This window comes from Schistocerca americana, chromosome 2 (assembly GCF_021461395.2).
Source record: "Schistocerca americana isolate TAMUIC-IGC-003095 chromosome 2, iqSchAmer2.1, whole genome shotgun sequence".
Classification (NCBI taxonomy): Eukaryota; Metazoa; Arthropoda; class Insecta; order Orthoptera; family Acrididae; genus Schistocerca; species Schistocerca americana.
In genome coordinates, this window is record NC_060120.1 from 308447516 (window position 1) to 308459983 (window position 12468).

Genomic DNA, 12468 nt, shown 5'->3' on the forward strand with positions numbered 1-12468 from the left:
TTTCATGGCGTATCTTTGTTCCCTGGAACCATACTTTTGCATTAACTGGGGAAAAAAATAAGAGTACTGGATGTAATGGTTACTTATGAATGGAAATGTGTAACACCTGAAGCTTGTTTAAGTACATCTCTCATTATAAAGGAAATGATCCAGAATACTTTGTTGTTGTCAATGTCCTTGAAGGGATTACAAAGTGTGACTCAAACTGGAAAATTACTCGTTATGTAGTTGAATATCAAGGCAGATGATCAAAATACAGTATATCTGCATTTTAGTCATAATGTCATTGAACTTTGGGTATGTCATTCTCTGCTAAAAACACAAAGAGAAAATCAGCCTCAAATTAACATCCCTATACCTGCTATGAGGTTTCCTTTGGTGCATAAAGAGCTTCTTCCTCTCTGGACAGAAAAAAATTGGGGATTTGTGGAACTACCTCAATGTAAAATACCGGGAATTCTATGTGAACTTATCTTCTGAGTGAACTGTTTAATTTATTTTTACTCTGTTTAATTTTTTTTCTTTGTTATTACTTCCAGTCCTTCATACCACTAGTTTTATTTTTTAGTTTGGAAGTTAATTAAATAAATACATTGTATTATTGCAGTATCTCAGATAATATATCCTGTTACAATTTTGCACTGTAAGAGAAAATCATTACTTTTTATATACAACAAACTTTCACAATGTACATTTACAGGACATGTAACATTCTTACAAGGAAAGCTACATAAAAATTAAGACAACTTTCTAAATACTGCAAAACATTTTAAATACATACTGCTGTTCTATAATACATACTGTGTATCTTGATTATACACAATCTTAATATATGAAAGGCAGTGTTCCAACTGATTGACCGACTCACTCACTCACTCATCACTTCTCAGCCCAAACCGCTAACAACAGAAACTTGAAATTTCGAGAGGGTGCTGGTCTTGTGGTATAGGTGTCATTTAAAACGGGATATTTCGAAATTCCACCCCCATGGGGTGAAGAAGTAGGGGATGAAATATTTTACGAAAATACTTCATTGTGAAGTATTTTTAATGCTACATCTATGAAAATTTGAATTTGGCTTCTCAGCTATAAATTTTCAAAAAAAAATGTTTCGCTGTTTTTGGAAATTCAAACCATAAGGGGGTGAAAGAGGGGAAGAATGTTTTTAAGGAAATATTTCATTATGCAATCACTTTTTAAACTAAATCTATGAAAATTTGTATTTGACTTACATATTTCACTGCTTTTGGAAATCCTGTAATATTGTATGATCAGAGGTACACAGTAGACGATGAGTCTTATTGTCATTGACTTGACAACTGTTTGAATTTTGCAGTCAGATTAAAAAGAACCATTCTGATGGGAATTAACTTTGCAAAAACTTGGAAATCTTCATTTTGAATGTCAAACACATCTTACTTGTTTTGCTGCTCTAGCAAGTGTAAACCCTTCTAGGAGACGTTAGTGGCAAGAATTTATGAAGTGTTGCTGAAGTGAAAGATTTGTTGTATAAGCAACTATGGAGTCCATCTGAATATTTTTTCATGTACAATTCAGATATTAATAAAACATGGACACACTTCCTTTGATCAAAATGTAGACTGAGTTGAAAAGTGATGATATGTTTTAATCATGTTGTAATTATTCCTCAAGAAATTATGAAGGCTTTTTTGTGGGCTTTGATGCATTGGTAAGCATAAAGCTTCCGTGGCCATTGTCACTGCCAGTAAAATTCTTCTGGGATGTTGACTGCATTGTCAGTATATAAAACTGTCCAACATTTTGGCTACTATTGCGAATGGCCTTCCTCAAGGCTTTGTGCTGAGCTAGACTACATTTGTCTGTGAAACTGATCAGCTGCAAGGTGTTAATGCATTCTTGTGAATAGGAGAAACAAGGAAGACAGAATGTTAAGATCATCATCATCGTCATCACCATCATCATCATCAGAGTGAAGGGAAACAAGAGACACTGTAATGTTTTTTAAATAAAGATTTGTTATTAAAATACATCAGTCACTGTTACCACCCATATCAGAGATGATTGCTTCTCACAAGAACAGGCTCACTGGGAACAAACTAGTGAAAGACAAGGACTCATATTTCAATCAGCTGAGTTAATTGTTCTGGGATTTCCAGGAGTGAGAAGGGTTGGTTACAGTATTTCAGAAAATCTCTTTTTGTGAGCACCATTTGTACCATAGGTTGGATCTGGGAAATACTTTGAGGTATCTCAAATGTCTACACATGTTTGAGAACACAGAAAGAAATGAGATCTAGTCTGGTGATCATAATGCCTATGGTATAAATCTGCTCCTCCCACTTAAGCTGTCAGGAAATAGGTGCATAATGGTGAAACATTGTGGAGGGGAACCCTTCCATTGGAAATAGTTTTTACATGACACAATTTTTAGTTTGTTCAGGTTTAGGTGTGGTAAAGTAGAATGACCCAGAGATGCCACTCTTCATCAGGCTGACACCATATGTTCACCCAGTGCCATCGAGCTTATGCTCAGTCACAGCATCTGATCTTTTGATATCTCACACCCTGCAGCTATACCTGTTCATGTGTAGATAGATATTCAGCATCTTTGTTCTGCCAACTGAATCAGTGTCTTTGGGCTAAAGTGGGCTGCATATCATCAAGCACATTATGGATGCTCCATATTTCAAATGTTTTTCTCCAGCATCATTCTGTGCTTTCTATCTGCTGAAATTACCAGACTTAGTGCAGAGTTCTGTTGCTGATATAAATCTGTGTCATATCAGACTATATGCTTCGTGTAGCTCAGCTGGTGAATTTTGATCCTAGTGTGAACACAGCACAAGTATCGTATACAAAATGTAAATTACAGTATTAGAAAATCTTTCCTTAAAGTATCTGTCTGGACTGTAATCTAGACAGAAATGAAATATGTATGTTAAAAAGATGAGACTAGATCTTTTGAAATGCAGTGTTACAGAACAATGCTGAAGATTAGATGGGCAGACTGAATAAGTAATGAATAGGTCCTGAATAAAATTGAAGACAAAAGAGCCCTGGACTAAAAGAAGAACTAGGTTGATAGACACATTCTGAGGCACCAAGGAACAGTTAATTTGGTGATGGCGGAAAGCTTGGGAAAAAAAGGGGGGGGGGGTTAAAAATTGTAGAGGAAGACTTTTGTTTTCCCACTTTAGATCACAAAAGTAATTTATTAACACTTCATTGAATGCACTGAAACACAGAATAAGTGACTCATGGTTCATAAGAACTGTTGATCCTGTGAATTTTCCAGGAATGCATATGACAACAGAGTAAACACAACTTGAATTATGGTGACAGGTACAACTCATAGGCATGGCTGAAATCAATCACTTGGCTGAAATGGTATCACAATCCACCAAACTAGAACTTAATAATGTTAAGTGGATGTCACTATACACAGATCCCAAGCAGGCCCAGGTGTCATGAACAAATAACATAATCAGTCCACAGTATATCCAGATATAACAACTGTATTGTAGAGTTGTCGTCAGTGCTTCAGTCAGCCGCAGAGAGGAATAAATTTTTGCTATCAAACTGAAGTGAGAGTGTGCCTGTAGTCGCTCGGTCTTAAAATGGCCAGCTCTGTCTTAAAACGGCCAGCTGATGGGTTCACATAGCCTGCTGGCCAGACATACTGTTCCAGTGAACCCGCTGGACATAGGTGTAACAAAGTGTATTAATAGTACGGGGTCATGCATTGATACTACCCGTGGGATTACAGAAGAGACCAAAGCTTACAGGGTTACAAAAGAACGGTTCATCGAAAACATATCCAAAAAACTTACTCAGATGAACATCCGTTTTTTGTAATTTATGTAGACCATTCCTCATTGGCTTAAGTTGACATCATACAGCACAAACATGCCCTCACCAGATCTATATAATGTAATCCTGCCTATCCAACAGCAGCAGCTTCAGTGACTTGGGTCTCCTGACTGTTCTGGACATTGTCAACTTTAGCTGATGGGTAATGACTTTTTGATTTTAATAAGTATAAATTACCTTATTTTAAGTCATGTAATAAGCACAATTTCTAAAGCTAGTCATTTTAAATAAAATAATCATTGTGGTCTAGCTGTTCTTCACTAATTTTAATTGTCAGTTTGACAACTCATCTTGGAAAGAGATCACAAAAGGCAGTAGGTCTCTCCTGGCCATGACGGTATCTTATCAGCAGTACTAAAATCTTGTGCCTTTGTAACCATTCAATGAATCAAGGTGTATTTCCTAAAAGACTAAAGTATACAGTAGTAACACAAATATACAAAAGTAAGATAAGTGACTGACCTTGAATTATGGCCTAATCTCATTTCCTTTCCATCTTCACAACATTTCTTTGAGAAGGTAGCTTCGAACAGAATACTGAACCATCTTTCTGAGAATAACCTTCTAACAACAGCTCAGTTCGGCTTCTGTAAAGTCTTCTGTATGGAGAAGCCAATATATGATCTCACTAAATTCTGATAGAGCCAAATAATAAAAATTACCATGTTGGCATCTCTGTGATCTTGACAAGGCCCTTTGAGTGTGTAGATCATAAATTTCTGCTTTGAAAACTAAAATGTTATAGCATTAAAGGATATATTGCATGGATGTAGTCAGGTCACATTAGTAAATGGTACAACAAGAACAAAATTAAATTCAGGGTTGGGAAACATTAGATACGGTGCACCACAAGAATCAGTACTTGACTGACTCCTGTTATTGGTTTATGTAAACAATTCACTGAGGACATTGCAGAACTCTTCAAACACTGTGTTTATTGATGACACAAGGATACCTTTAAAGGGCTGAAATACATCCATAGCAGACACAAACAGGAGAATAATGGAACAGGCATACAACTGCTCACAGACAACAACTTAACCTTTAAGCTTGTAAATACTCTTATTATGCAGTTCCAAACAAATGAAAATACTTACAGGTACCCTAAGTAGAGATTAGTTGGCATATACTGGATGAGACTCAATGTGCAAAGTTCCTGGTGGACCAGATGGTTAATGAGGTGCACTAGCATTTGGAACCTAAGTTTTTCCTGCTCTGCACTCAGAAATATGTCTCAGACAGGATTGCTTGAATACTTTCATTAAGTTCTGTCTTATGGTTTATCTTCTGAAGCATTGCAACTAAGGTGAAAAAAGTATTTATTCTTCAGAACTAACAATATTATGATAAGGATAGTTACTACTCACCATATAGTGGAGATACTGAGAAGTGTGCAATAAGAGTATTGTGCACCATTGACATCTGGATATAATGGAGAAGCCTCAGGTACCATGGGATTCTTACATTTTGGTGTGGCAATACATATACTCCCCAGTGGTAATTGTGATTGGATGAATGTAGTAAATACACAGAGATGAAGACTAATGCAGGATTGATTAGTATCAGAGTTGCCACAAGTTCTCAAAATCAAATAATTTCAAACATATCAGAAAAAAAAAACTGGAAAAATTTTGCTTTTGCCTCAGTAGCATGAAATTGTTTGTTTACTGAGATGTCGTGCTTTGTCGCTGGCAGGGCACAGTTGAGTATGTGCACCGCTTCTGTACTCTCTTATTCTTACTACTTCTCCCTTCCCACTCCCCCCCCCCCCCCCCTGACCTTGCAGTCAGTGCTGCCACCACTACTTGCAACTGCCAATGAGACATAGGAGGGGGGGAGGCATGAGGAGTGGTTTGCTTGGATCTGATTATCAGAGCTTTTTGACACAGTGGCTGGAGACAACAGTCAGTGTGCATGAGTTGTGTCTGAGTGATTGTGTGAATGTGTGTGCACCCTCGTTTTCTGACAAAGGCTATGGCAAAAAATTTAGTTGTGAGAGTGTGATTGTCTTTTCTGTGTGCGTGTCTAAGGCTCAGAGAGTATCTTTATGGTGAATTGCTACCTATCCTCATTGGTATCAATTCTCAGAGTATTTGCTTAAGTTATCTGTTGTGTGGGTGATCACCACAGTCTCATTTCATCAACATTGTGTCTGTGACACATGAATAGCTGGCCACAAGAGTGGACTTCCATGACTGGCCAAAACTGCAGGCCATTTCTGGGGGTATTTTTAACGGATTGGCCTTGCCGATCTGAAGCGCATAGTTTCCCACAAATGTGCAGGCCCTACCTGTCAGATCTAGTCTCACGGATCTGCCCGCAGGCTGGGTATGTCTGTGTGTGGCGTAGAGGAGTTTCATGGTTATCCATGGACCCAGGGCTGTGGTGCTCCTCAGCAGGCCAGAGGCCATGGGCGATGGATTGCAGGAACTGCAACTGTCTCGCTGCATGTACATTGTACAGTGCGGTATTTTTTTTTTATTTTTTTTATTTTATTTATTCTAGTACATTTTGGCACATTGAAAGTAGTTTATATATTAGAAAGTATGGATGATAAGGAGAAGAAAATTGTGGCAGTCGCTGGCAGTTTATACACTATGTACTCATATATTTCTTGAAAGCAAAATAATGCAGTACCTGTAGAATAATAGACATAACACAGTGGGTAACAACCGACAATAACAAACGTAGTAGAACAAACATTTTATTGGCAGTCACCTATAGTGTTGGTTTACACAACTTTTCCCTACCTTATACATTTCTTTCAAGAGGCCTACTTTTTTTTAGGTTATTTCTGAAAGCAGTAACGGTATTTTAAATCTGTCTCACGACTCAAACAAAATGTGTGTTGTTGTCACCAAATGTGTTTCGCTTTATTGAAATAAAATAACATCACTGGTCTTAATGAAACATATATACCATTTGGCTTGCTTTCTCTATCTAAAAAACAGTTAATTACAAAGGATGTTGATGTTAGTACTTAAGATTTTTGCTTGCACATTTAGAAATACAGAAGTCCTTACATTTTTTCATCAACTTATGCCATTACTTACCCTTGAGATCTCAGAATTTGTCAGGGAAAAATGCTAAAACTTGTCTGGAAATCAGGGAAATATCAGGGAATTTGACTTGGGGAAACTTGTGGCAACCCTGGATATGGAGAGTTGTACCAAACTAGGCTTTGAACTGGAGATCTCATCAATAGCCATGCACATCTGTGCACAGGCAGGCTAAAGCAGTTATTCATCATTAGGATAGCAATGACAGTAATAGAATGGTCCTGCGTATTTCCCTGCACTAGATTTTACGCACAGGATGCGAACTGCTTTGCATTAGGTATTTTATTTTTAGTAAGTTTTGAAACACTAGTACAATTGTATAAAATAATGTATTCAAGTGACAAGTATTCTCATGCACGTTGATATGTAAAGTCCTAAAAATATGCAGGAATCCTCACTCCATCATTTACAGACATATTTAAGTGGCACAAAATGCATCCTTTGGAACACTGTAATCTTAAGCCGACTTGTATCTGTTATTCTGTTTATTGAATTTTGTAGCTCCGAAAAGAGGTTGTAGAACTAATACATAAAGAAAAAAAAATCATGTAAATCACCAACAGTATGAATTAGGATGAATCGATATTCACCGCAGAGAAGAAGCATTGAATGGCGTGCTGGCACATTTAAAAGTAGGCTAAACTATAAGACAAAATCCTTCATCAATTCAGAAAAATGTACACGTTTATATGAAGGTCACTCAGAAGGTAAAGAACATTTTTTTCTACATAAATTTTTGATATAATGAAACAAAAATGTGTTTTATATACAATGTGATACCCATGCTACTTTTCTACATAGTCACTGTTCGAATTTAGGCACTTTTCATACCTCTTTACCACCTATACTATGCCTTCTGCATCCTCAGTTGCCACCAAGTTGTCAAACTATTGATTAATGGCTTCTTTATGTTCATCGTCAGTTCCATAGCACTGTCCACTCAAAAAAATCCTTGAATTTGGGGAATAACTGATAATCAATTCATTAGTTACGCAGAGATGAAGAGGCTTGCACAGGATAGAGTAGCATGGACAGCTGCATCAAACCAATCTCAAGTGATAATCACTTGGGGCTAGGTCTGGACTGTATGGTGGATGTTGAAATATTTGAAGCTAGTTCTGCATCAATCCCACTCAATGCAGACATGCATTATTGTGAAAGAGGATGACTCCACTGGTTAGCAGTCCCCGTCCCTTGTTTTTAATGGTGCAGCAAGGTCATCGAAGTGTCTGACGCTAGGCCGCTGAATTCATGGTCTCACCTCTAGGCATAGTAGTCAATGAGCAGGACATCCTTAAGATGCCAAAACACCATAGCCACAATCTTTCTGGTGCTCAGAATTTGTTTTGCTTTTTTCAGTTTCATTCGGGGATTGTGAATGATGCTATTCCATTGACTGGCACTTTGTTTTTGTGTGGTGTTCAAGTCTCATCACCAGTGACAATGTGATTCAAAAATTTTATCGCCACCTTTTTCATAACAATTAAGAAATGTCAATGCAGCTGCCATTTGTTTAGTTTTGTGTTCATTTGACAAAATTCGAGGAACCCACAGGGTACACATTTTTTTATAGCCCAGTTCTGCACATACAACACAGTTCTTGAAATGTCTGGGAAGAATGAGTGCAGAGCGATAGTTGTAAAATGCCTATCTTCTTGGATCTTTGTTTTGAGTCTATTAGACACCAGTAAGAACCGGTCTGAGTAATTTCTTCAGCATGAACATTCTTCTGTCCACCTTTAAACATGATACACCACTTCCAAACTGACACTACATTCATCACATTACCATACACCATCATTATCTGTGCATAAATTTTGATGAGTTGGACTTTTTGCACATGTAAAAAGTGGGTAACAATCATCCATTTTGTCACACATTTTAAAGTCACACAGCTAAGCAGTAAGCAACCATAATGGATTGTAGCAGCTGACAAACTGAAGCAGATGAGTACCAAGGTCAGTGGTGGTGGGGGATGTGGTCACGTGTCAAAACAAAACATTCTTTACGTTCTGAATGACCCTCGTACATGCACAACTCACACACATATGATCACTGTCATCTCCTGGTGCTAAGGCCTGGCTCCTGGCAGCAGAAATTAGTGATCTTTGCTGAGGTGGGTAGTGGGGTTTACAGAAGAGATGTAGAGCAAGGAGGGGAAGGCATAGAAGGCTAAGGGCAGGGGAAGATGCTGTGTGCTGCATGTGACAGTGTGCAGGAACGTAGCAGGGATATAATAGTAGGCTGCTAGACACAATGTAGGAAGGCTGTGTTGTGGAGAGGGGTGGGTGGGGTGGCAGAGAAGGGGAAAGGATTATTTATGTTTACTGGGGGGATAGAAGGCTTGTGTGAGGCTGGAGTGGGAGCAAAGAAGGGCATAAGAGGCAACTGGAGATGGGGGATAGGGAATGTTGAGGCCTGGGTGGGTGACGGGAATGAAGAATATCTTGCATATAGCGCTCCCACGTGCACAAGCCAGAAAAGTTGCAAAATTCAGAAATCCATCCCAAATTTTACATTAATTACTATGTATTTAATGCTTTTATCAAGTACTTACTTTCATTATTTATGAAATGGCTTACTGAAATCAGTGTATGAGACTTTTATGTTAGATTTACGCATCTTTTTTACAATAAACTAGCAGGAGGAGCTTTCAGCGATAAAATAATTGGTACAATGGGCTATCATATGAACTATTTTTTTCTTCTTGCAGACACGCCACGTTCCATGGAAAGCAATGTTTACTTCAATGCCTTTCTATGCCATTCTTGTGTGTCATTTCTGTGGCAATGTGGGTTGGTACATGTTGCTGATGCAACTGCCATCATACATGAAGCATATTTTGCACTTCCCAATTAAAAAGGTAAGAATCCTTTCACATAATGTTGTTTTGTCAAACCAGTCATTGTTGTATATTCAGTATAATACTTCATTTTCAGAATGCTGGCCTATCTGCACTCCCTTATTTCTGCATGTGGCTTTTCACCTTAATTCTGGGCAAATCACTTGAAGCCCTTGAAGACAAGGGTGTGATTTCACAAACTGGTTATAGGAAGATTGCCACATCAATATGTGAGTACACCTATGTTCACCTTCATTTAAGGTTGCTGGTTGATTTAGACATACATTTATGTACCATAATATATTATGAGCATTATACAAATGTGGCTCCTTGTATCACGGTTACCTAAATTGTCTCAGTCACAACTGCCGCATAAGCATACGCTACCTCATACATAGGGTGGTCCATCTGATGTTTCGGATGAGATTATGTAGGAAACTATACATCGGTAAAAATAGTGGGTAAGACAAGTTCGTAAGCTCAAAGGGGGACATCAAATGATAATAAACGTGACCCCCAGCCCCACACCCTTGGGTGGGGCAGGAGGCATCTTTTAAATCTTAAATGGGAACCCCCATTTTTTATTGCAGATTCGGATTATCCATAAAAAGATAATCAAGTTTTGTCTGAAACATTTTTTTAAACCATTGACAGATGGTGCTAAAATAGAGAAAAATTAATTTTTTTTTTACAAAATGTATCCTACCCACCACAGTTTATGATGGAGGGATGCGGAATGGTATTAAAATCTCATTAGGGAACTCTTCACAATTGCATTACTCAGCCGACTGTGGCACTGCCATGCCCAAACTGCGAACTGTGGCTCAGTATAAATGTCGGTGCAATGTGATCAGATGTCACTTCACTTTCTGGTTTTGAACCGTAAACATCAACTGATGAAAGTAAATTATTCTTTAGTGCAACACGGCTCACTATCCTCCTACAGAGATTGTTGATATGATGTTAATTTTAGGTGAATGCCATGACAATTACGCTGCAGCTGCGCAATTGTATGCAGATAGTTTCCCAGACACAAAATCCAAGCGAAAACATTATTCGAAATTGCACTCAACGAGCTCGAAGTGGATACATGCACAATCCACATTGTTATCGCAAATACAATGAAAATGACACTCATACCCTTACCTTTCTTACCTGTGTTCAACTGGATTCAGAAATGAGTAGTTGTGCAATTCAGAGACAAACTGGAATAGAAAAATCAACTGTTTTGAGGATTTTGAAGGCACATAAATAGCATGCGTATCACATCACACTGACACAGCCATTAACGCTGAAAGATATTGCAAATACCCGTGCATTTCTGCCAATGGGCCTTGGAAGTGATAAGAGGTGACAATAATTTTTTTAGATATGTTATGTTCACCGATGAAGCCACATTCAAAAACAACGTCATGATTGTCATTATTGGTCCCCTGTCAATCCATACTGGCACAAACCCATTTACAATCAACACAAATGGTCGTTAATGGTCTGGTGTGGAATTTTAAACGGTTACTTGATAGGACTGTATTTTTTTTTACCGAAATGTTACTGTTGTTGTTGTTGTTGTTGTTGTTGTTGTTGTGGTCTTCAGTCCTGAGACTGGTTTGATGCAGCTCTCCATGCTACTCTATCCTGTGCAAGCTTTTTCGTTTCCCAGTACCTACTGCAACCTACATCCTTCTGAATCTGCTTAGTGTATTCATCTCTTGGTCTCCCTCTATGATTTTTACCCTCCAGGCTGCCCTCCAATACTAAATTGGTGATCCCTTGATGCCTCAGAACATGTCCTACCAACCGATCCCTTCTTCTGGTCAAGTTGTGCCACAAACTTCCCTTCTCCCCAATCCTATTCAATACTTCCTCATTAGTTATGTGATCTACCCATCTAATCTTCAGCATTCTTCTGTAGCATCACATTTCGAAAGCTTCTATTCTCTTCTTGTCCAAACTATTTATCGTCCATGTTTCACTTCCATGCATGGCTACACTCCATACAAATACTTTCAGAAATGACTTCCTGACACTTAAATCTATACTCGATGTTAACAAATTTCTCTCCTTCAGAAACGCTTTCCTTGCCATTGCCAGTCTACATTTTATATCCTCTCTACTTTGACCATCATCAGTTATTTTGCTCCCCAAATAGCAAAACTCCTTTACTACTTTAAGTGTCTCATTTCCTAATCTAATTCCCTCAGCATCACCCGACTTAATTAGATTACATTCCATTATCCTTGTTTTGCTTTTGTTGATGTTCATCTTATATCCTCCTTTCAAGACACTGTCCATTCCATTCAACTGCTCTTCCAAGTCCTTTGCTGTCTCTGACAGAATTACAATGTCATTGGCGAACCTCAAAGTTTTTATTTCTTCTCCATGAATTTTAATACCTACTCCAAATTTTTCTTTTGTTTCCTTTACTGCTTGCTCAACATACAGATTGAACAACATCGGGGAGAGGCTACAACCCTGTCTCACTCCCTTCCCAACCACTGCTTCCCTTTCATGACCCTCGACTCTTATAACTGCCATCTGGTTTCTGTACAAATTGTAAATAGCCTTTCGCTACCTGTATTTTACCCCTGCCACCTTTAGAATTTGAAAGAGAGTATTCCAGTCAACATTGTCAAAATCTTTCTCTAAGTCTACAAATGCTAGAAACGTAGGTTTGCCTTTCCTTAATCTTTCTTCTAAGATTAGTCGTAAGGTGAG

General features: G+C 38.2%; 1 protein-coding gene across 2 annotated transcripts in view; it reads left to right on the plus strand.

The window, feature by feature from the left end:
- Nucleotides 1–12468, plus strand: part of LOC124594694 (sialin) — a 302311-nt gene that overhangs the window by 227736 nt on the left and 62107 nt on the right. For both annotated transcript variants that reach the window (XM_047133061.1, XM_047133060.1), the window contains 2 exons: nt 9625–9774; nt 9851–9983. In XM_047133061.1, coding sequence (XP_046989017.1) covers nt 9625–9774; nt 9851–9983 — 283 coding nt within the window. The remainder of the gene's footprint in view (nt 1–9624; nt 9775–9850; nt 9984–12468) is intronic.